This window comes from Melospiza melodia, chromosome 5 (genome assembly GCF_035770615.1).
Source record: "Melospiza melodia melodia isolate bMelMel2 chromosome 5, bMelMel2.pri, whole genome shotgun sequence".
Lineage (NCBI taxonomy): Eukaryota > Metazoa > Chordata > Aves > Passeriformes > Passerellidae > Melospiza > Melospiza melodia.
In genome coordinates, this window is record NC_086198.1 from 1,179,498 (window position 1) to 1,204,468 (window position 24,971).

Below are 24,971 nucleotides of genomic sequence, written 5' to 3' on the forward strand. Positions count from 1 at the left end.
TTGCCTGTTTATTTCACTAATTTTGAACCAGAAAACCATGATTTTGGAGCTATGGTAAAGCATACACTATAGCTATTATTCGTGTAATTACTAGCATATGAAATAAGAGAATTCTGATTACTGTGAAAGTGAGCAGTGAGCAGAGGGTGGTAGTGGCCATGGAAAAGGTAGAATGCTGAACTACACAAGCCCATTTCCATGAGGCGATAATGAAAAGCTTCTGAACAGAATTTGTATGATATAATTTAAGGCCTTTGTAATACATCATCTTTTTATTCCCACACTCCTGGCAAACTGCCACCTCTCTATATGCATAATATTCTATAATAACTAAGACTCCAAAGAATAAATGACTATGTTATAAAGTCTTCTCTAGTGTTTACTGTGTTTCCCTGGCATGTGTTGTTAATGAGCCCTGTGTCACATACAGCATTTTAATATGGTTTACAGGAGAAGTCTTTTCATAGCCCCTAAGGCGATGCAAAACCTACTTCACCCTTACATACACAGCATCTAGCTGCAAACTTCTCAAGGTACAGACATGTCTCCCTGGAAACACAGGACACAACAGATGCATTATCCTTGGTACCTGAGAGAGGTCACTGGCACGTATTTCCAAATAAGCGCAAAAAGCCATCAAATTAATTTAATTGCCTTCATTTCTTTTAACTTTTGCCAGCAGAGCATGGGGTTTGCCTTCAGGCAGTGGTAATCTTACTCCTTCTGCTTTTAAAATCTGTGTTGAATAATCACAGATGTTTTCCTTAAAACATAGTAAAGTAAAATCCTTTAAATGTTCTATTAAAATGCTGGCTTCAGCAATGACTTGGATGATTAATTAAGGTGAAATAAAAAGCTTTTATTGTCTGCATCATGTTGGTTTCAGTCTCTTTATTCTTGTTTGAGAACTATAGCATGCAGGAATATAAAATCTAGCTTTTCAGCACCATTCCCTGTCTCTTCACCTTTAAATGTATAATACATAATTTGCCATTATGCAGAATCTTTTCTTAAATTATTCTGGTCCAATCTTTTGGTAGCATATTTTGTTCATTCCTCTACTGTAAGAACCATACATTGAGGAGACGGTTTTGCTGAGCCCTTCAGAATGATATACAAGCCTTTTTCCTGAATAGGCAAGGATGATTTACTGCCATGGGATATATATATTATCCCTCTCAATACATTATCATGTGTTGATCATTCACTCAGTTCATTGTGGCTAACTGAAATCACTCAGTTTGATCTTACTGTAAGAGGGGTGCATGATTTTGCATCACATAAAAACACTGCAGCCATATGGTCAACTTCTTTTTTATGTCTCTTCAACAAACATACTATACCTACTCCATTTTCTACTCTGGAACCTGCCAGCAACACCTACCATTGGTTCTGCCTTATTTTCTCCAATTTTTTCTTCTTTCCCAGCCTTTTTCTCAATCAATGGCAGTTGTATGCCTTCCAGATAGTGATTACTTATCTTCACGTGTAGTCTCCTGCATGAGATATTAGACAAGGTTTTTTTCAAAGTCCAAACCCATTTTAATCAACCAGCTACTTCCCACCTACTGCACCGCTGATGCTCTGAGAGATTCTAGCACATTGCAGAAACACTACAGGCCGTGCTCGACATTACTGATTTTGCAATGATAATTCAGCCACGATTAAGGCGCACGCAACCTAACGCAGGCAGGGTTTGCTGTTATAGTTCACAAGCGTTTCATTACGATGAGTGCAATGGGAAGCCTTTCGGGGAAGGGTGAGTCAGCACAACCTTCCGCCACCTTCCCCTGCACGAACAGCTGCCCAAAGCCACAAGCCAGCCATGCCTGCCCGCCGCGGCCGCCCAGCGCCTCCTGCCCGCCGGGGCACGGCAGCCCGCGCTCCCGTTCGCTGCGCTCCGCAGCGTTATTCGCGAACGCGGCAGCCGGGGTAACTCTTCTGTAACCGGGGTTCTGAAGCGCTTGCAGGGCGCAGTTAAGCGTCGCCATCCCGCTGCCAGAGGCGGATGACGGGGGAGCAGCGTCGAGCCCGGGGCGCCGCCCGCCCCAGCGCCCAAACACGTGCGGCCGGAGCCGCGCCCTGCACCGGGCGGGGCCGCTGCGCCGCCGCCCCGAACCTGCCGGCCGTGTCCGTGTCCGTGCCCGTGCCCGTGCCCGTGTCCCCGGCCCGGCACAGACACCCGCACCCCGCGGGGACGCCGCGGGCCCTGGGGCGGCTCAGCCCCCGCTGCCGGCCCTGCCCAGCCCGGGGGAGGAGCGGTGGGAGGAGCGGCCGCGCCGGGAGGTGGGCTCGGGGCGGGCTCCGGCGGGGAGCGCGGCCGGGGCCCGGGCCCCCGGAGCGAGCGGGCGGGCGGCGGGATGCGGTGCGGGAAGATGGCGGCGCCGCCCGCAGCCGGGGCGCCGGGCGCTTGGGGCGGCGTGCGGCGGCGCTGCCAGCGGCTGCTCTACTGGGTGCCGGTGCTCTTCATCTCCAGCATCCTCTGCTGGTCCTACTACGCCTATGTCACCCAGCTCTGCCTGCGTGAGTGCCGCCGCGGCGGCGGGGGGCGGGCGGGACGCGGGTGGGCGCCGCCGCCCCTGCCGGGGGATCGCAGCCAGGCGGCACCGACACGGGCACGGGCACGGACACGGACACGGGCACGGGCACGGCGGCCGCCTCTGTTGTTTGTCGGCGCCGGGGCCACCCCCGGCTGCTGCTGCTGCTGCTGCTGCCGCCGCCGCCGCCACGCCCGGACCGTGTCCGAGGCTGGGCTGGGTTGGGCTGGGCTCGGCTGGACCGGTTCCCCCGCGCCCCGGCCCCTGGGCGGGAGAGCGGCATCCGCGCTGCCCGGTGTCCGCCCGGTCCCGCTCCCGCGGCCGGGGGGAGCCGCGCACGGCGCTCTCCCACGGGCGGGATTTCCCTCCGTGGGGCGCGCTGAGCGCGGCCGCGCCCGGCCCCGACACGGGAAGGGGACCGGCCGTGCCGGCGGCTGAGCGGGGTTGGCCGTCCCTTCGGCCGGCGCACGCACATGCACACACACACAGGTACAGAGCTACTGGGGGCGGACGTGGAAACAGGAACAGGCAGCAGGAAACCCGCGAGTCTCCCTGTGCCACCCTTCAGTCGCTATAAAATGCCCAGCTGTCGCAACTTCTCGCTCCCCTCCTTGTACCAGCAGCGTGCCCTGGGGAGCCATCCTGGCCGCGCACCTCGGCCCCTGACCCTGAGCGTCCCTGAGCGCACTCCGGGGGCAGGGTGTGATGTGAGGTTTGTGTGCTTTAGAGCAGCCGAGCCAGAAGGGTTTCAAATGACCGGCTCACCCGCCTCCCTTGGTTTGGAAGTTTTTTTTCCTGATTTTGGTTCTGTTACGGTGTATCTTGTAGAAAACCATTGAATCTGATTTTTAGAGGCTAATGTGTGGCATACTGATGTTTCAGTAGCAGTGTCAGCATAATGGCACAGGGGAATATAAATTAGTTGTACTTAGCTTTCAGCTGTTCATGTTGAAAATCTTATCAGTCTAGTACCTAATTTTTGATTTTATCTTTTTTTAATTGCGTATAGAAGACTGGTAGAATTTTTGTCCTATGGATGCTTGGCAGAGCAGTTGAGGAATTAAGCAAAAGGTGATTGCCAGGCCTAGCACCTCTGGTTTTTCTATCAAGACTTGCTGTAGTTCCTGTGTTGGAGGTTAGGCTTTTTGCTTTTTTTTTTCTTTGCTAACACCACTCAAATCTGTTCATTTTAAACAACACTCTTCGATAAAGTTACTGTGCCCTCATGAGAGGAACAATGAAGTGTGTACCTCCAGCACAAGGAAGCAAATTTTTTCCTGGATTCTGGGAATTGACTGAGCAAGCCTGGAAAGGAGAGCTGTAAGCTGACACGAGGAGGGCAAGGATGTTCCAGGGAAGAGCCTCTCTGTAGTTAATGTTCTAATGTACGCAGCCTTGTGGTGGGTGCAGTAGGCTTCTTCTGGGCACTACCGCTTCAGTATTCTACTGTATTTTTTATTTTGCATAACTGTACAATAGGGAAAGAGTGGGTTTTAGCTTACCTGAAAGTAGGTACCTCTTAAAGAGATGACATGCCTGAAACTTGCTTCAGACTATAAACTGTGGTTCACTGATTCCCTGAGAACCCCTCAAAGCAAAAGGCCTGCAGTGGGAGGGGGAGGAAGTGAAATCCTGGGGCTCAGCTAAAGCATCTTTTACTGAACTCCTTTCAATGGACAAGGGTGGTTTGTTTGTTTGTTTGTTTGTTTGTTTGTTTCCCACCCACCCCCACACGTTCCAGTGGGAGCTGGCTTACCAGGTTTTTAATTCAGTGTAATAGTCATCCACAATCTCCAGTAAGTCCATCTTTTATCTATATCTGGATGTTTTCCCTCATTTTTGGCATATTAAAATAAAATAAGCTCATGTTTTGTCTTACTAATGAATCTTTAGTGTAAACAACAGAAGGAATAACTAACAACTCAGGGAACGAGAGCCAACGGCAGGAATAGACTGTAAGCATTTCAGTGCTTTGAAGCCAGCCTGTCTGTTCAGTGCTTCTTTTATTCCTGCAGCACTGAGTGCTAAAGAGGACGTTTATAGCTGGGGCTTTTTCTGCAGCTTTCTGTCATTGGGGCTGACAACATACAGGGAGCAGTGTTAACTGTTGTGCAGTAGGACCTGGCAAGGACCCTGTTGTAATGTGAGTGGTCTCTTTGAGCTTTTAATAATGAGAAAGTGTTTCAAATGTAGTGTTTTGAATGGATTTGTGGGGTTTTTTGTTAGAGTTTATTTGATGGGGTTTTTTTCAATTTCATCCTGTTGTTGTTGTTTGGTTTTTTTAAATTTCATCCAAGCATTATAGGAGGGGCTTCTTTTTTTTAAGAAATCTACTAAGCTGATTCCTTATATACCTAAAGCTGAGTAGTTACAGTACTGAGTAGCATTTTAGAAACAAAAAGGGGTTTTATAAACAGAAAAATGAGCCTACTGTTTTTAACACTAGTATTGCCATGTCTAGAGTTCTGTCTCTTTTATTAGTGGATTCACATAAGTGCTCATGCAGCTTTAACCTTTAACAAGAAGGAGAAAGGTGTTGAGCACTAGCAAACAGTTCTTTCTGCTGGATGTAGAACAAATACTGGAATTAAATGTGTATATGAGTTGGTCTTAAAGCACTCAACTAAAAATTGCTTACCTCTAATCCAGTGCAATTCTCTTGATTTTGCCAGTACTGTCATCTCACAAGCCCTGTCTAGTAGTAGTACTTCTTTTTTCACCCTGAATAACTTTGTGTTTAAAATTACTGTGTCTTTAAGTGTTTTTTCCCTTAAAAAATAAGTTGAGTGTGTTTATGAGATCCTAAGGGATATAGATTTATTGTTCTTTCTCTAGAAAGGATGGGGAAATACAAGCAGCACACAGTGAGTACAGTGAACTTTGATAGCTCAAGCTACTGAAATTTCAACCTAGGATACATGGGACAACAGGAGCATGGAGTGCAAATGAAATACTTAACCCCAGCACCTGTATCCGTGTGTCTGTACTCAGAAAATGCACATTGGATTCACTCTTTATGAAAACCTGAAAATGAACATTCGGTGTTTATTAAAATCTTTGCGTACTTTGCATGCAAAGGAAAAAAAAAATTCTTACATTTCCCTTCTTAGATGCATCTCTAACTCAGGTTAGTAAGGGACTTGGAGGAGTTATCGATTCCATGCTTTACCTAGGGCAGAGCCAGTGGTTATTGCAGTTTCTGACAGCTGTTTGTCAGAAATGTTCTTGACAAATGCAGACACTGACATCCTTTTGTTTCATTTTGTTTTCCTCCCTGCTCAGGATTTGGAGGTGCATATCACAAGGAAAATGTAAAAAAATTGACAGTGTTGTGACAGATGTTTTTAGGAAAAATAACAGCTTAGCTGATGAAAGGGTTATCCTGTAGATATTCTCTATCCAATAGAAAGTGGATGTTTTTGTTCAGTTTTGATCCATTTTTACATGGAACTAATTTTAATTCACAGGATAATGCTCTTGCTCAGGGAATCCTGTCAGAAAATGCAGCTTGAATTTGTAATTTTGAAGAAGGAAAATAGATTTACTGTGGAACAAACGAGCAATAAGCATTTTGTGACTACTCCAGTGAAGGGAAAGGGAGGAAATATTGCCACCTGGTGAGTGATTTGCCTGATTTGGAAAAGAATAAATGACTTGAGCATAGCTGAAGAGGGGATACAACAAGACATTCACAGTACTGTCAGGAATGCTTATAAGTCTCATCTTTGGTTTTAGTGTAGAATATGTGACTGGTTTCTGTCCACAGCTATCCACATCTACCTTCAGAAAGCATGGAATGACATCCAGCTGCTAAAGATGTTAATGATCATGAAAGATTTTTGCTGGAGGATCAGATTGATTAGTGCTGAATTGAGGTTTTTGACCCTGTGAACCATCAGTGGGATGGAATTATAACAGGATGTAAAGCTGCTTAATTCATCACAGTTTAGAGGAAGGATTAATACGTGCCCTGTGGGCTTGGCAGAGTGTCATCAGGGCATCAGAAGTGGCAGCAAATAAGGAGATAGAATGTGATAGGGTGGGAGGGGGAAAAAAAGCTAAAAAGAAAAAGAGTTAGACCCCGGATTTGGTCAGCTGGATTTGAGCTCTTTGCTCAGTATGTTCTCCAGATAGATTAAAGGATTTATGGTACTTGCAGCTTATGTCTTGTAACCATTTAGAGCTTAGGTTTGGCTATAGAAATGCAAAGTACATTTAACATTGCAGTTGGCTGTAGTCAAACACTGGTTAAATAATGCCCTGTCTGCACATTCACTGCTAAGGTACAAAAGTACTGTGGTCCAAGAAAGTTTGCATTTTTATTCCATATTTTAGAAACACTACCTTCTTTTTTCCCCCCTCTTCTGACATCTGTGGTTACTTTGAGAAAAGTTTCAAAACTGGTGGCTGAAGTAGAATTGGCTTCTGAATTATAGCCAGCAGTGCTCCTGTGCATTTCCCAAATTTCCTTTGAATGCTTTCTCAGAGTGTCAAAGGCAGCTGCCAAATTGATGTCTGTGTTAAGCAGGGCTGGTTATCTCTCCATGTAGTGCCCAGTGGGTTTTGTGCCTTGAAATGTAAACCATGGCTTGAAGTTGAAAACATAAGGTTTATGATACAGTTACTGGACAAGATTATGTTTTCAGGTGAAGGTTTAACACTGCTTGATACATAACCTCAGGAGTTGTTCTTGTCAGTTGTTCTTGTCAGTTTTTGTTTGCTGAGAAGTGTCTGGCAGTACTGGCAGCACAAGAGTCTGCGACTTTGGTAGAGCCGGACACTTTTCATTCAGTCTGTGTTTGTGACTTGGAAGGTAAATGGGAAGTTTGTAAAGAAGAAGGATTAAGACAGTTCTTAGTCACACCCTATACAAAAGCAGTGGTTTGGTGACCTTTCCTGCAAAGGTGCCAAATAGCAGCTGCTGCTGGGCAGGTGGACAGTGGTGCAGTTTGATGGGCACAGGCTTGAAATGAATCTTCTGAAACATTTACAAATACCATCAAATGCAAATGTATGGGTTATTGATGGCTACCTATGCCAACCTTAAATATCCTGGGAATATTTTCATTACTTTTGTTCTGAAACAAAGCACTGGAGGCACCTTGTCTCTCTGAATCAATGCAAATCACTGCTCTGTCTAGCAGAGAGGTAGGTTTTTATTGCAAGCACTGATATTTTTACCAAAGGACTATTGCAGGCAATGACAGAACACTTGTCAAAACTATAAAACACTTTTATGTATGCACAGAGCTGAGTAAAACTGCATCTATAGATCAGTGTTTTACAGCTTCAAATATGCTTTAAAGATAAAATGTGTACTTAGTTTTGTGAATCAGATCCAAGATGTTAAACTTCATAAAAGTTTGAGAGACCCAGCTATTTATAGATGTGGCTGCAGAGTCTCGTCAGATTTATCTTGTTTTCCCATTCCAGAGATTTAAATATTTTAAAAAAGTATATAAAACATGATAGCAAAATTTTGTAGATCCACTTTCATTGCAGCTTTAAAATATTATTTGCTTTATCTCATTTCCCTTTTTAAATTTTGCCTTATTTTTAAATCTAGTCATTACATTTACAGTTCAGAAACTTTGGGTTTAGAAGTCAAGCAAAATTTAACATTACAAAACCAATGCACATTTTGATATGAAATTTATCTTTCAAAATCTTTCGGGTTTGTGCTAGCTGTGTGTCTTACCATGTCTCTAGCTATGTGGAGATGGACATCTACCTAGTTTTTACATGGGCGAGTGAGAATTAAGCTTTCTGGAGAAAACAAGTGGAAATCGAAGAAGTGGGAACTCCACTTGGTCTGACCCAGTGTGCAAGGTGCCTAGTGATGTGATTTCTCTTCCCAGCAAGTTAAGCTGGTGATGGAAGCCACCCTGGACTTTTTGAGATCGTTTTGAAGCACGGCATTCCGTCACCTTTGCAATTGTCCTCTGCTTGGTGGCACTGACTGCTGGATGTGCTGTTCCTGTTCCTGCCTGCTTGTGGCAAGCAGGGAGCGACGTTTGTGGCTCAGGAAATTGGCATCTGCCGTGGCTGAAGGCTGTGCCTGTCCCTGGTTGTGATGGGCACCATCTGGGAGCTGGTAATGGACCGCAGAGGCCCTGATGGTGTGACAGTCTGCTGGCACTGAACTGTAAGTGCATCCCGTGCTCTAGCAGTGCAAGGGTGACTCTTAATGAAATTGGCCCCTGCAGTACCTCAGGCAAACAAAGCTGTAACTTTTTAATGATTTCCTGAAGACAGGTCATGTTTTTGTAATTATTTCAATCTCTGGGTATACAAGAGTATCATTCCATTTTGGTCTCAAAGGGATTTACCCTGTTTTCTCTCAGAAATTGCTTAGCAGTTGGGATTGCCATGTCCTTTGTGTTTATTTTAGTCATCATAGACGTAAATGCTTTTAACCCATATCATTTCTGTGCTGTTTAACTATCAGCAAGTGCATTTGCAGCATTTCAGCTGATATTTATTAATGACAGAATGCACAGTCTGACCTACTTTTCACCACAGTGAGTGTAACCCCTTGAAACAGAAATGAGAAAACTGCCAGAAATACTGATACAAATGATTCTACTAAAAAATATAAAATTTGGTTTAAATAAACATATCGTGTGCTATTCAGAAGGCAGGGAAAATAGCAAACATTTCTTTGATCAAATCCAAAATTAAAGGATTTTTTTCATATTAGAAAATTATTTTCCATGCTCTTAAATAGTACAATTTTAGTGTGATCTTAGGGTAAACACCTTGTAGTTACTCTCACAGTCTTTGTATCATGGTCATTCAACAAAATGAGAAAGTTTAAAGCTTTAGGAGAAATTTAGGAGCATGTTGATTTGTAAGAGCCATTTTTTTCCTGTTGGTTAGTTCTGCCACAAAGGCATGAGCAGAAGGACTGGTACTTCACTTCCTGCAGGTTACTGGATATCCTGCATAGTTCCTTTCTGTCACTGTCTGTTTGTTGGGCAGTGCAGCCAGTCTCCTTGTAAATAAACACCAGTGGCAATATGTGTGGAGAAGAATGATGGTAAGATTGAAGGTACTGGCATCTCTTTTCAGCCTGGTTCCTCTCTGCTTTGCTCTTGTACAGTGGTTGCAGCTCAGGAGTGCATGAAATAACTTCTGATTTTTACTCGATGGTAAAAGAAATTAAAATGACAAGATACATATATTAAAAAAAAAACCACAAAAAAACCAAAACCCAAACACATGTTCTCACCCTGCTGGGGTTAACTGGACTTCTTGGCACTGGTTTCTGAGACTTCATGGTCCTGACTGTCAGGAGCATTTGGGTTCCAGGCTAGATGCTGTAAAAGCTGAGAAAACAGTCCTCTCTGCACATGTAGACTCTGAGGAGTGCCTTTCCTCCTGGAGGTGGACAGGAATTTTAGCTTTGCTGTGTGGTAGAAATGACTAAATTTGTATTTGTCTGTCCTTTACTTGTAGGCATTGTGGAAAATTTAGATGTCTCAGACACAATAATAAATACATTTTATCCAAAGATAAGGGGCGGAAAAAAGATTACAGTTGCTTTCACAGCAGTGTTCTGTGGCATTCCCTTGTAAGGAGAGAAAAATACCACAAATTATTGTGAAGGTTGATTTAGTAGATTTTGTTTTGAAACTGGTGATTCTGCAATGTGTGCTTGGCTGTGACTTTTTAATTAGCAGAGAGTAGTTACTGCAAGAAGATTGGCAAAATTTCTGCATGCTTTGCTGACCGTTCCAAGTGGAGAAAGAAAATCAGAATTTGAATAGTGGCTAATTTGTCTTAATCTGAGAACTCCATCACTTTTAAATTGCATATCAGCTCTGAAGATGTCTTTTGTTTTGTAAACAATCAGCTGGTGCGTGGCTGTTTTCTTACAATTTTACAATTCTTTTGCATTATTGTAGGGGAGCATGTCTGCATCTCAGAGTCAAAGGTACATGTGCATTCTTTCAGATTTCTCTAGCAGTTGTCTAGGTGAATATTCAGCTTATCAAATTCTAAAGAGTTCAGAAAACTGAAGGCAGAATATACTATTTTATAGTGGTTTATGCAACTTCAGTGATATCTTTATGATTTTTTTGAGGAGGTATATAAAGACGATTGCTTACTGCTTAACCTCAGGTAAGGTAGATGCTTGTTTTGCTAGAGCTATGGTCAAATCTCCATTTTAATAGACCTATTTTATAATTGCAGAATTGTAGAATAATTCATGTTTGAGTGTTCACTCTCCCAGAGCATTAGTTAGGGTCTGGGGCCATGGCCCACCCTTGCAGTGTGCAGGATGTGTTCAAATGCTGGCTTTAACTCAATCACCAAGCCTGTGCTCCATCCATCAGTCAGATGGCATGGCTCTTGGGCTTTTCTGCAGGAGTTGCCTTGTGCCTGCTGCTTGAAGATCAGCCTGGTGCAATCATTTTTGTTAGGAAACAGGAGTGGAGGAGAGCTCTGTGTATCTGCTGTCCTGTTGTAGGCACCAGTGTATCCCAGCTTGTACACTGCTTAACTGGGATGGAGACATGGGTGGTGGAGTGGTTTGGGTTAAAAGAGATTTTGATCTTTGGAGTTTCGGATCTCTCTGAGATACCTGTTGTGGGATAGTAATTTTGAACAATATGACCAAGAGAGGAAAATGCAATTACTGATATGTGATATCTGTGTGCCCCCTTGTATGCCTGACACACTTGCCCTTTCTCACTCTCTTACTGTCTTGTAATCTGTGGGCAATTTCTTAAAGGAAATGCAACTTTTGTCTACTTTCAGTTTTTATGCATTGAAAATCTAAGGTATCACCAAATATTGCTGTCAAAAACCAGCTCTAGAATCTGATGCCTGCACTGCAACAAAAAGAACATAAAGAGTGAAAGCTGTGCAACCACAGTTAGAAGAAATAACTGCTCTTCAGAGATGGCTTTTCTTGGATTAAATTTTGGCAGCTTCAGATAGCTGGAGGTCCTAGTTATCAGGAAATGAGCCTGGGAAGAGGACCCAAATAAACCTTATAAGCAATGGATACTGTGTACTTATTCTCGTGATAAATGTACACAGCATAAAAGCTTCATAGTGTGTGACCTTAAACGTGTATTGTTTGATGATTACTCTTCCGTCTTTGGCTGAAAAAAAGTTTAAATATTGAGTTACATCATTTGCTATTTAAACACAGATTTTTATTATCTCCTTTTTTCTTTTTTTTCCAGTGACAATGACAAATATTGGAGAAAAAGGTAAGATTTTTATTAGCTGTTTATAGTTGTAATTCATATATCAGAATAGAACAGTAGTTAACTAGTAGAACTGAGAAACAGTCAAACTTAAAAGAATAGATTTGTACTTTTTTTGTTCCTCAGAACCTTTTATTATCTTGCTGTTCCTGAATATTACCATAGCCATTACAAATAGAGGAGAGAAAAATTAGAATTTTTTTACTCTTTTCACTGGCTTTCTGATATGTTAACTAAAACAATCCTTACTTTCTTTGTTTAAAAAAATTATTCATAATATGGAAAGCTCTTGTAAAAGCAGGATTGTAAAAGCTCTTGTAAAAGCAGTGTATTTGTGTAGGTACAGCATACTTAAAATGGGGGGTGATTTTTTTCTGCATTTTCTTTTTAATGTTTTTAAAGAAATATAATCATTCAGATATGTAGCCTTCTCAGAATATAATAAAACTGCCTAGTTAGCAGTCACTACAGCTCCTTCCCTGAGGCTGTAGCATGTTTAGATTGTTTATTCCAGATGCTGTTTTAATACTACAGCACAACATGGAAGTGTAAAGTGTAGAGTTGCAGAGCTTTTTATGTTTGTGTAATTCCAGCAGATTTTATTAAGTCATTGATAACTCCCTCACATAGAAAACATGTTTGTCAATTAAGAAATTTGCTCAAAAAACTTTTTCTTAGTTCAGGGATCTCATCCCTGTATGAGTATAGAAGTGTTATCTGCAGGCTTTGAATTTCAGTTTCTTGCTGCTCCATACTCTGTGGGAGGGGAAAAAAAAGTGAGGGCACTGCTCACAAAACACATTAGAATTATCAGCAAAATGTGTTGGGGAACCTTAAATTTCCTTCTTTTCATCAAGGCCTTGGTGGGCTTTGGCCAGTCGGAAGAAACTTACCCTGGCTACGCTTCTGCCCTAAGAGTTTTCAGGAGGGAAAACTGGGCAAACGGGGCTCAGCTGTCCTACAGATCGCCCCCAGTTTCCAGGCAGCTCTGGCTGTGCTAGCTAGCTGTACATTGATTGCCCTCAAGCAAGGGATGCACCATTTGGGTTGGGATTTGTTTCGTTCGGTTGAGTTGGAGTTTGGTTCGTTGGCTGGTGGGGTTTTTTCCAGAAAAACTGTAAGATAGGAAGGTTTGTGCTAGTGAGCAGCAGGCAGCTCTCCTTCACCTGCCTCAAGTGCAGTGAAGTTCCCGTGCTGGGCTCTCAGCAGGCACAGGCCTAGCAGCCGGGCGGCCCAGGGCGTCCATCCCAGAGCAGGGAACGGGGCAAGGTGGCCTGGCAGGAGTGAGCAGCCAGGGCAGCTGAGCTTCAGGATCAAACAGCATGAGCTCAAGGCTTGTTCAGACTTCAAAGGGAAACCTTGGATAATGTCTTTAGGTGCTAGGCATGTTTTTTTTTTAATATATGAATGTCAGTCGGTCACTGGGGAGTTTTTTTGCAACAATAAAGTGCTTAATGCTGATCAGTAAGTGCATCGTGTACAAAACTGAGGTAACTTGTCCTACTTTGCTCTCACTATATGCCATGAATATACTATTGTTTAAAAAAAATACTGATTTTGTTTGAGTAAATCAGGTTTTTTTTAGAGCTGATAGAAATATTCTGATAAAAGTGGGGACTGTTCCTGTCCAGATGCTTATGCAATAACCAAATGGTCATTTAGTGTATTGTGCTTTTTGTGGAGTCCAGCTCTATCACTTATTTATGCTGATAAGATTTTTCTTTTAGTTTATAGACAAGGCATATGACTCTTTGCCCCTGTCATCCCAAAAGCTTTGTACAGAGTTGCTCCTCAGATTCTATTAGCTTTTATTTATTACTTTTAACAGCTTAGCGAATAACAGTAAATATTTGAAACTTTCCTGCTATTTTGATAAACAAACTTCAACACCAAAAGTACTTATTCAGTGTTAGTTCTAAGGCAAAATTGCAAAAAGTAAGAATATACCAGACAACTGTTCCTGCATTTATATGCACCATCATGCATGTATTATAAAGAATTCTCTAGCCCTGAATAACATGACCAATAAAAAGACTCCATGAGCTGACCATACAGGGGCAGTATTTCAGATCCTGGAGTGAAAGTACTCAGGATTCCCATTATGACACTTTTTGAGGATATGAATTCGTGGAAGAATACTCTTTTCTTGTTGATAGAGTAAATTAATCAGGGGATATGAATTTGTGATTTGCTATTTACTGTAGTGAATTGCTTACTAGGGTGAGAGCTTTTAAGTGGAAATACCTATCAACCTATGGCAAATTCTAGGAAAAATTACTGTTACCTTCTGTATTCTAATAAAAAACTCTGCATGGTAAGTGATTGATGGTTGATGGTTAATTCTTATCTATTTAAAAAACATAAGAATAAATGCTGACTGGCTGTGAAGAATATTAAGTAGTGAATGAAGACTTGAATTTAAAGGTCCTGTAGGTTTTAAAAACCACCCAACTGTCCTCCCTCCTAAAATCCAGGAAAACAAATTACCTGGGTATGGTTACTGCTCAGGGATCATGTGCACAGTCACCCCGGGACTCCCTCGCACTTGTCATTGTCCCCTTCCATCCTTTGGGGGCCTGGGCTGTGGCTGTGGGGAGGCAGGGGCGGGTTTGCATGGCTAGCAGTCTCCTACAAGATCTATAATGCCAGAAGGCAGAGATGCATTACTTAATTAGAGTTCAACAAATGTGTTATGGAGACTGCTTGCCAATTAGTGATGGAGCTGAAATAGGCTATTAAGCATTTTCCTCAAACTTCTGTAATCTGTGTAGACTGTATCATGACCTCCCCCACACAGTTTGCATTTGCCTTTTGTAAAGTTGCAGTGCAGTATTTTTGTGGCAAAGCTTTTCCAGAGCCTCTGTATTTACATCTGTTAGAGAACTATCTGTGATGCCTACAGGCACTATTTGTAAGTACTACAGTATCTCTGGTCTGTTTGTATTAATTCTGTTCCCTTCTGATTTTAGTTGTGTGCCTCGTTGCTTACCACATATTTTTCATGCTGTTCGTCTGGTCATATTGGAAAACAATCTTTACGCTACCAATGAATCCTTCAAAAGAAGTAAGATAACTTTTGTTTATGAAATAGCCTAGCCAAATGTCTGATGTTGTAGTGCTTGAACAACTTGGTCTCTGATCTCATGTAGTTTTACACTCTGTAGGAAAACACAGATGGCAATTACAGCTTTTTAATAGGAGTCAGATTACAATCAGTGTAGTGACCAAGACAAAAAAAAAAGGTAACAATTTCTCTAATTTTTTTAATAGATATTTTAAAATGAGATATTTATGGTAGAAGAAAAAGTCCTGTCCACTTCAAAAATATGAGTTATTTGAACTAGCAGTCTGAACCTTTGCCTTGGGAATATCAGACTTTTACACGGGCAAAAATTTATTTCCCTGTGTTTAAGACTTATATTTCTTGTCGGCATCTGTCTGTTGTCCTCTGAACTAAAACTTCTTCCCCATCTGTTTTGGTATGAAGGTGCTTTTGGATTGTGGTGGGAGTGCACATTAGGCTAGCTGATGGTGGGAAGCCACACGTGGCTAAGCAGGAGGGGAGCTGGTAAAGAAGAGCCACATGAAAAAAGAGATCTGGGAGGGTTCTTCATCAGTGGCCCCGGTGGAAGTTCTGCTCATGCAGCTTTTTGTAGCCAGCACAACTTTTTGGCCCCTTCCATTCTTTGTACAGAAACCCCCGAGTCCTCAGTAGGTGCTGTGTTACGCAGCCTCTGAGGTCAGGAGGAGCCGTGCTGTGCCTGTCCTGTAGCTGGAAATGCCCACAGAGCAAACACTTTCTTTGGCATGGACTCAACTCTAGCTCAGCCTAAAATGAATAGCTTGTGATTCCTATTGTCTGCTGTGTGGAGGTCCCTTTCCAAATAGTTTTCATTCGCTGCTAGGATATGTAATTGGGAAAGCAAGTAAATAATTCAGACTAATTGCCATCTTCACTGGGGCTCACACTGCAGTCTTTGGTATAGCCTGGGTGGGTAGGAACAAAATAAGTTAAAAGCCTGTTTCATTTGGAAATTATATGGCAAAATGTCTGCATGCACATGATGACTGTACTGATAATTAGGAGAGTTTTCAAATCATTGGCCTGATGCCAATGAAAGCATCTTGACAAATCCTGCTGATTATAGTACAATTCCAAATCCATCATACAATGCTAGTGGAGAATTTCAAATGGAGTAGGAAAAGCATTGTAGTTGAGTAATAGAAAGCAATGTGTGGTGTTTGAATTTACACAGTGTTGCTGGCAGTGAGTGATATCTTTGTTGTTCCATGTCTTTTTCTTATTCTACTAAAGCAGTATTTTAAAAATTGAATTAGGGCAGTTTGTAATGTTAAGTTACTTAGCTTCTTGTTTTATAGGATAAGTCTGCAAATAGAAGAAGATGTATTTTCAAGTGAACTGAGCTAGCAAATACTCATTTGAGGAGTGAAAAACAAGCTTTTGCATTTTGTTTTCATGAATACTGCAGCTAGTGCAAACCACACAGCTTTCTTTTAAGCTTATTTCAAACTTTTACATGTAAAGTAGGTTTTGGTGGATTTTACTGTAGTGTGTGCTGCTCTTTACTTGTGTATACAAGCACTGCATGAAGATGGGAGTGAAAACGGGTACCCAAGCTCATAGGTTTTAGATGCAGAACTACTCTGAGGAGCAATAAAGAAAAAAGATGGAACAGTAGCTCTGTTTACACCAAATAAGCATTTGAAAAAAATTATTCTAAACTACGTTTCTGTAGTGAGAAATCTTATAAATCAACTCAGATGTTGGTAAGAGTGTTCTTGCAAGGGGGAAAAAATGGTGGCCTGAGAAACTCAAGTTAAACAGTGAATATCCAGCTTCAGCTGGAAGTCTGTGGGCTTTGTCAGGAAGGGTGCAGTGACGCCTTCTCTATGGAAGAATGGGCTCCTAACTGCATGTTTCTGTCTGCTCTCTTATTTTTGCATGCATCACTTCTTTTTTAAGGAAAGAAAAATCAATATTGTTGTAATGGCTAGCCTTCCTGTAAACATAAGTACTATGCAGAAGGCTTCTGTTTCTGGCACAGGATAGAGACAGCTCTTCCTGCCAAATGTGGGCTTCTTTTCAAAGGTGATTTTGTATCCTCTTTCTCTGATAGAGATGCCAAATGCTTCTGCCTGTTTCTAGAAGCTACAGTGACAAAGCTGGCTACATTGCTGTGTTGCAGGGGACTTTGGTGTTTAAGAAATTTGTAGTATTTCATGTATACTAAGCATCTCTCGGTAATTTTTGCCTTTTCAGCACTTTCTAGAGCCATGTTTGTTATTATTTTGGGCAGTGACAGAAGCTGCCATTTTATTCAGGCAGATATTCACGATATGGGTATTTTACTATACGAGACCCATGTCTTCCTTCTCTCAGCCAGTCTCAAAACTAAAAACACATCCTAACACCTGCATGAAGAGAACAGCAGTGACAAAGAATAAAAGGGAAAATGCCAGACACCAGGAGAGAAATAAAGCTGTCTTTTCTGCTATTACTAGTAGTGTATTTTCCTTTAGTTAAACGTGACATCCCTACATTATATTCACTAGTTAATATTTGGCATTACAGAAGTAAATTCAGGAATTTCAGAGGAATGATAAGCTCTTGATCTTTCTCTTGAAGAATGTTGCTTAATACTTCTGGAAACGTTCAGCATTGCCTCTATACCAAATCAGAAGTGTTTTTAATTTTGTCTTCAGCTACCATAAAATGAATTAGCTGTTGTGGGAACTCTGGGTTATTTGCTGTAATACCCTGTACATGTTGCTAATCCGTCTTTATATAATGAATATTTATTCCTCTTTACACATCTGCAGTTACATATTTAACTTGGAATTTTCTAATATTTCTTTGATTATGAAAATTATTCCAGTTCCATCTGTCATATTCAGACAAGGAGTCCCTAGAGAGGGAGCCTAGAGGTGAATCCCAGCAGGAAGTCCTGAGACGAGCAGCCAAGGATCTTCCTATCTATACACGGACAATGTCTGGAGGTAAATGGGTGTTCAGGGCACTAACAAGGGCAGGGGTCCTGAGGGACTACTTAAACTAATTAAAAAAGAGTTTTCAAGGGTTTGAAGGGAAGTGTTTTCCATATTTGATAAAATAACAGAGTGGTTCCAGAACTTTAATTTAGCAACATTTATTCAGTGTATAAAGATTGTTGGGAAGTAAATTGCAGCGTACAGTTTCGGATTTGAAAGTGGATTGAGAGTGCCTTGCTTTTATTTTAAATTGATATTGACGAATAGCTTGTGCTACTAACAAGCTGCAGAAGAGGCTGTAGCATTCATTAACTGCGTAAATTTCTTTTATTTTAGGTTAAAAAATAATAAAAACAGAATCACTGTCTGTGTGTCATACATAGCTAAATAGATCACAGTAAGAAACTGTTACTGTTTTACTTGTTGGTCATTCAGTTGCAAGAACAAAAGATCTTCCAAAATAAAAGTTAATCTAACCCTACTCATATGGCCAGTTTTTGAATGTTGCCTAGCTAAGCAAATCAAAGAGATAATCTCACATAATAAATTAAAGCTGTTAGAATAATAGCTGTAAAATAGCTATATTGTTGAAAAGTCTTTGACATTTTTCCAGTCTAGTGAGGGTTTTGTGGGTTTCGTTGGTTGGTTGTTTTGCAGAGTTATAAGGCTTGGGAAAAAGCCAGAAAGATTAGTATGATTAGCAGAGATGGCAAAACCAGAGCTTTTTGGGTTCAGTCTGATGGAATCAGCATTGCAAGAATGCTTTGGTATTTGCAACTGCTTCTGATCATGCTGAAAGGCTTTCCTGGGGGTTCTGCAGGGCTGGCTGAAAGTAATTACTTTTGCACAGCATTCAGAAATCAAAATGTGTAAATTTAGATTGAGGTCTAATCTTGGAACTTTTTTCTTTAGCAATCAGATACTGTGACAGATGCCATCTTGTAAAACCAGATCGCTGCCATCACTGTTCAGTATGCGACAAGTAAGAATATCCTTAAATAAGTGATTTTCTGAATTAATCAATTTTTTTTTTTTTTTAGCATAGAAGCTTTTATTTTTTATGAGTAGATTTTTCAGGCTTAATATTTTGGCAGATACACTTTTCCCCCCTTAGATTTTCTTTTTTTAGATTTAATTTTCATTTACTTATTTCTAAGGAAGTGTGTAGCTTAGTCTGATTCATTTCATTACTCCCTTGATGCCATGGATTACATGGTCTTACACATTCTTTACATAATGGTTAAAAATTATAAATATTAATAAAGAATTTTCCTTAAGAATGTAACCAAAAATAGCCGATTAAAATATGTACTTCTTTTGTTAGAATCTGAATAAGCATCACTACCCATCTCAATCTAATCATGATGTTACTTGCATCTTACCTGAGGTAATGCACTTAAAATCCTATTTTTTACTGGATAACTTGCAGGTTACTTTTGTTTAAAGAAAGAAACAGCCAAGAATTTTTCCACTTCTAACTAAAGCCGTAAAATTAAGTTCTTGTTTGTCTCCCACAAAAGGAAGTTCCTATCCATACTCTCCAGAAGTCCGATTGCTTTTAAATTTAATCTTTCTTTTGGCTGTTCTCCCTGACCCTTCTCCAGTTAGTTTGGATGTCCCTTTGGATGTTTCTTCACTCTGGCCCCTGTGCTTTGTATTTTTAACTTTGAGAGAAGACATTTCTTCCAAGGGAGGTTTGTTCTTAGCTTTAAGGCTGTTCCAAGTTCTCCTCAGCTGATCAGACACTGCAGCACGATGGTGGGGTGGAGAAGGCATGGCTAAGTCCAGGACAGCAGCAAGGCACTGAAAGAGAGGCAGAGCTGGGGCAGGAAGAGCACCTTGGTTGTGTTGTATGGAATGGTGGTTGCAGTGTGAGGTAGGAACACAGTCATGTGTGTTTCTAGTGGAGAAAAGAGGTGCCTTGTTATCCACAAAATGGGAGTGAAATTTGCAGAGTGCAATTAGTTAACATATTTTGAAGAATACCTTTATTTTGTCCTTACCTTACCAAAATTTGCTCATTACAATCAAATCTGATTTTCTTGTGAACATTTTGTTAATGGAGAGTGATTAATTGCAAAAGTGTTTGGGATTTTTCATATAAGGTAATCTCTTAGAAACCCTTTATATTTGCATAGAAAAATGTATTTATTTCTAAAAAAAGCAGTCCTTGTTCTTGGAAATATATTTAGATGTATCACTACATAGTAATTGAATTAGCCCAGTTTCTAAGGCTCTGACAGAAAATAAACAGTAGTTGAAAATCCTATTCAGACTGAGGACCAAATGCTAAAGTTGTCCAAATCCTATAGATTGCATTTTCTCGTGAGGACCAAATGCTAAAGTTGTCCAAATCCTATAGATTGCATTTTCTTAAATCATAAGTTCTTGGCACGTCAAATGTTTTCTGTTTGGCTTATCTGCCATTTCTGCAGTTCCCTTGTGGGTAAACTGTATTATGTGAATTTAAATAGATGTATTTATTAAATAGATTAAAAAACACATAGTAAATATAGATAATTCTTAATCTGTAGGTAAAAAATTTAAATCTGGCATGTAACTTTGTTTCTGACTTTTTTGTTTTTTTCTTTTGACGATGCTTGGAATTCTGCTGGGACTTTTTAAAGATGCATTTTGAAAATGGATCACCACTGCCCTTGGTGAGTGTACTATTGGTTTTCTTTTTCTTATGTTCTGAAAATACACTTTTGTGGGGCCTGCCATGCTGATGGTGCTTCAGCATTCCTAGAGGTAGATGTGTGTGTGAGGTTGCTGGTCTTGCAGAACTGTTGGAGTTGTTTACTGAGTGTCTTCTTTTCCCAGTTGTGACATACAGAAGGAAGTTCAAATATCATTTTACATGGACCTTTGAGTTAGGTACCTTTTTATGTTTTTTAGAAGCATGGATGAAGTAGACTTCTGATCAGTGAGAGCTTCTTTTAAGAATCTTTTCTTATTGAGTTTGAATGTAACTGTGCTTTAGTTGCATTGAGGGGTGAAGTGCTGCCCTAGGTTTGAAACTAGAGGGCAAGGCTGTGCCCAGTTCCTTTTACCAGAGCTCCCAGCACAGCTGGGACGGGCTTGCTGGAAACACCAGGTCAGCACTTGCAGTTTTATGGGTTCTTTGTTTCCTTTGACTCTCTCTCCCCTCTGCCTCCCTCGTTTTGCTGCCGTGTCAGCCCACACAGTGGTTTTGTTCTCCTGTCTTTTCTTAGCAGCTCTTGGAACCAGTGGATAGGAGGATGCATAATTAGTCAGTTTGGCAGGTGGATCTCACAGAAATAGTTAAAGATAAATGCTTAGTAAGGTCCAAGTTTAGAGGATTGAGTGTTACATGGCAGTTCTTCACCATATAGAATGATCAGGAAAGAAGAATCCCCTGTGTTGGACAAACTGAATTGTAGATGGTTCTAAGCAGTTGTTTTGAGACTGTCTTGTATCAAATTCTAGGACAGAGGAGGCTCTGTCCTGGGTGCTGGGGTGCCCCTGATTCTCTTGGTCCTGACTGTAGCATCTGCCATAATATAATTTGATTTTAAGCATCTTATCTTATTTTGCATCTACATGGTAGACACAATTGAAAGAAATAGTTAGCAGTGTAGGGTGGAGTTTTTGTGCTGTAGGGATAATCAGCATGGGAAAATTGAGATTGTTCAGTAATAGTAGTGTGCTTCTTTAAAAAACCCACAAACAAGGCCACAACAAAGCAAACAGGTAAAACCATTGAATGTGGAACAAATGTCTTAGAACAAAAAAGACAGTTTCCTTTTTACAGCTTTTTAATAGCTACCTTGTTGAAAACTAAGAAAAACAGTAAGCAGTTGCCAAGCTATTCCTGACAAAATACCAGTGAAAAGTCTCAAAATGACTATTAATATTCAGTATTATAAACACTTCTTATAAGCTCTGTGGTCTCTTCGTGATTATTTTGTGCTTTTATGTCTTCAGACAATTACATGAAAATGTCCTCCATGTAAATTTCAAGATAAAAATCCATTGTATCAAATAGCAGATTATAAATAGTTTTGTGTAAAGGGACAGTGAAGTGTTGTTTCACTAGGGCAGAAACTTCTAGAAAAACTGTTTTCCTCTCAGTAGCATTTGCTTACTCTACATGTTTGCACTCTTCTTAATCTAACAACATAAACGTACCCAGTTTGAGAGAGTATTTACACTGCTCATTGGTTTTAGTCTAATGAGCAATGGGTGCAAAAAATAAAAATAAAAATAGAGAAGGTAATTTAAAGATATGTAATGCTTCTTGATGGAGAGGTGTTCCTTTTGTACTCCAACTAACAGAAATGCATTAGAAAAAGAGCTATTGTGTGTTTTTCCTAATTTGAGCAGATGTTCACAGTTCCTTGCTCACCCTAAAAAAAGAACTATGTGGAAAAGAAGAAAGATTTTTGAAATACTGCAGAGGTGCTGATCAAACTTTATAGTTTCCTGTAAAGACTCATGTTCAGATGTTCTTGGGGAAAGTTATGGCTATCTTGCCAACAGAGGTAAGGGTGCAGTTCAGTATAATGGATGGGCTTTAGCCTCTCTGAACATCATTAGGTTCTGCTTTGCCTTTTTTTGAGGGGGAGCAAGTTGGGTGGGAAGGAAGGGGGAAAGAGCTCACATGATGCTTACGGAGAGCAGGGAGAGCGCAACGAGAGCTGTCTCTCTAATTGAATTTTAATATTCTGCCAGGAGAAGTATTTCTGGAGAGAGGATGGGTAAAAATAACCTATGGAAAGTAAGATGAAGCTATTGGAAGGCAGAGGTAATGAGAGGTTGTCATGTCCTAGCCCCAAGTCAGCTGTCTTCTGCTCTCTGGGAGGCTTTATTTTGGCTGTCACTCCTGCACTAATGGAAGTGCTGTGATAAACAGAAATATTTAATGCTAACTGCCCACCAACTGCTCTGAAAGGTCTGAGTGATGCATTGGGGATTTCTAGTGCTGCTGCTCCTCACTGTATACAGATGGACCTGCAGGTGGGAATCCAATGGCTTGAGGCATCACCAAAAATATTGTTTGTATATAACACTCTTAGTACTAACAAGGTGCATTTAGGAATACCTTAGGATTGACTCAAAACATCTCTCGTTTATCTTTTGAGTGATCCAAATAGTTAGCATATCCTGGATTCTGTGATGTTTTTTGCTAGCTGAGTTGCCTCACCTTCAGTGCCTTGTAAATTATTTCTTTGCCTAGGATTTTCAGTAAACTAGCCCCTCAGACAGGAATGATATATATTCTTTTTTGTACTTGAAAATGGAGCATTTAAAATGCTTGCTGTAATCCAAATTGTTATTCTGGACTGTTCTGACTGCATGAATGTTTCACTGCAATAGCATACCATTATTATACCAGCTGGTTGTTGGTATATTTTTCAGTTTCACTCTTTCTCAGAACTGTTAGACTTCAAATCTAACCACTGTTCTTGAGGTTTGAGATTTGATGCTACATGCTCAAACAGTACAATTCTGAAACCTTGGTGTTTGCCTTCTCTTCAGTGTTCTGATGAAGGAGATTCTTTTCCAGTATGACCTCTGCAGTCTGGGGCCTTGACAAATTTAAAGGGAGCATAATAATTTATGCAAGTTTATTTTGACACGTGTGCCACATACCATTGTGCAAAACAGCAGTTGCAAAGAAATCCATCTTTGATACAAAAAATTTCATCTTTGGGGAATAACATTTCACTTGATATTTCTTTTCTCACATCAAACAGTGTCTTAAGTAATAACAGTTCAAAAATAAGTATCCTGAAAGGAAAGTAGGATTTTCATAGGAAACTTGAACCTGAATTGCTTGCAGTTTTCCATGGAATTGCTTACTTTGACATATATAATGAAAAAGTTCACTTCACTGTGGAGAATTTTATGTTTAGTTTTCAATAAGAATAATGAGGAGCTTACAAATATATCTACTTTTTCTTTAATAAGAACAATCTATTGTGAGTGCTTAACTGTAGTTAATATGAATGCTTAGCTATTGCTGCATCTTTAAATGAAAAATCAAAATTTAATATTTAACCAAGATGTTATGTTTTGTCTAAACAAAACATAGAACAAACTGACCCAACTCGCTACCCATCCTGAGAATGGGTAACAGTAAGGTACAGTGAAAATTTCTTTCCTATTTTAAGGTTTTACCCTTATCTGATTAGCATGCCTTCTGCCATTAGCATCACCATCTCCCTAAAGAAGAGAACAATTGTGGTAACTTGTCCTGCACTTCTGGAAGCTAAAGTTGGGCCTCACCACATCTCTTTTTCTTTTTTCTTTTTTTTTTTTTTTTAATTATTTGTCAATACACAAGTATCTTTATGGATATAGTCTTTGCTTAATTGGCTGATATTTTTGACAGCCAGTTGAATTGACAGTATCAGTTAGGTTTTTTTAAACTCGTATGAAGAGTTATGCCAAGGTTAATGCAAAGATAATTTTGATTAACTTCTCAATGCAACCAAATAAAAGAGGAAGCAATTTACCAATAAACTGCCTATGGGGAGCACTCCAATATTTTTTCATCTGGTGGGAGTAATATCAATTTATGTTTAATAGAGCTCTAAAATTCCTAATACTTAGTATGTTGTCTCTAATGGGAAGCTACTATGCTACTAAAAGCACCCTCATCATCATATTGTATACTAGTTGCTCATTATCATGTATAAAAATCTTTGCAAGTGGGAGGTAGGTGATCTTACAGCCCATAAGTGAAAATGACAAAATGAGATTTATTTTAACATCTAGATGTGCTTCTAATGTCTTATTCCCTATCATGTTGCCACTGGTATGGAATGTTTTCTATGCCAGAGTAGCATTTCTCTCATTTAATGTAAATATAAGTATTTTTAGGAATCTCCTATGAATGCTCTTACGTTTGAGAATCTTACTAAGTTTTATGGTATGAGAAGTTTTAAGCATTTAGTATGATTAAAGAAGGAGGATCTGGATAAAATGAGACTGCTTTTATTCTCACAAAATTCAGTCAAGTTTCAGTTCCTGGCTTGTTACTGTCCCTGTTGGCATACAGTATGCCTAATGGTGTAACATGGATTCTTACCTGCAAACTAAAAAAAAAAAGTTAACTGCTTTACATCACATTTACATCAGATGTGCTGAGAAAAAGTTTCATACCATAAGTGAAAATATAATTTCAGTAAGCTGTTGAAAGCAGTGTCACCTGGTAAAGTTGTTTGGGCTTGTTTGT

At 40.4% G+C, this 24,971-nt stretch overlaps 1 protein-coding gene across 1 annotated transcript in view; it reads left to right on the forward strand.

The window, feature by feature from the left end:
• Positions 1-2,418: 2,418 nt before the first annotated feature.
• Positions 2,419-24,971, forward strand: part of ZDHHC2 (zinc finger DHHC-type palmitoyltransferase 2) — a 34,209-nt gene continuing 11,656 nt past the window's right edge. Inside the window, exons 1-6 of the mRNA XM_063155960.1 lie at positions 2,419-2,523; positions 11,735-11,761; positions 14,728-14,822; positions 17,656-17,776; positions 18,680-18,749; positions 20,395-20,427. Coding sequence (XP_063012030.1) covers positions 11,740-11,761; positions 14,728-14,822; positions 17,656-17,776; positions 18,680-18,749; positions 20,395-20,427 — 341 coding nt within the window. The 5' untranslated portion in view covers positions 2,419-2,523; positions 11,735-11,739. The remainder of the gene's footprint in view (positions 2,524-11,734; positions 11,762-14,727; positions 14,823-17,655; positions 17,777-18,679; positions 18,750-20,394; positions 20,428-24,971) is intronic.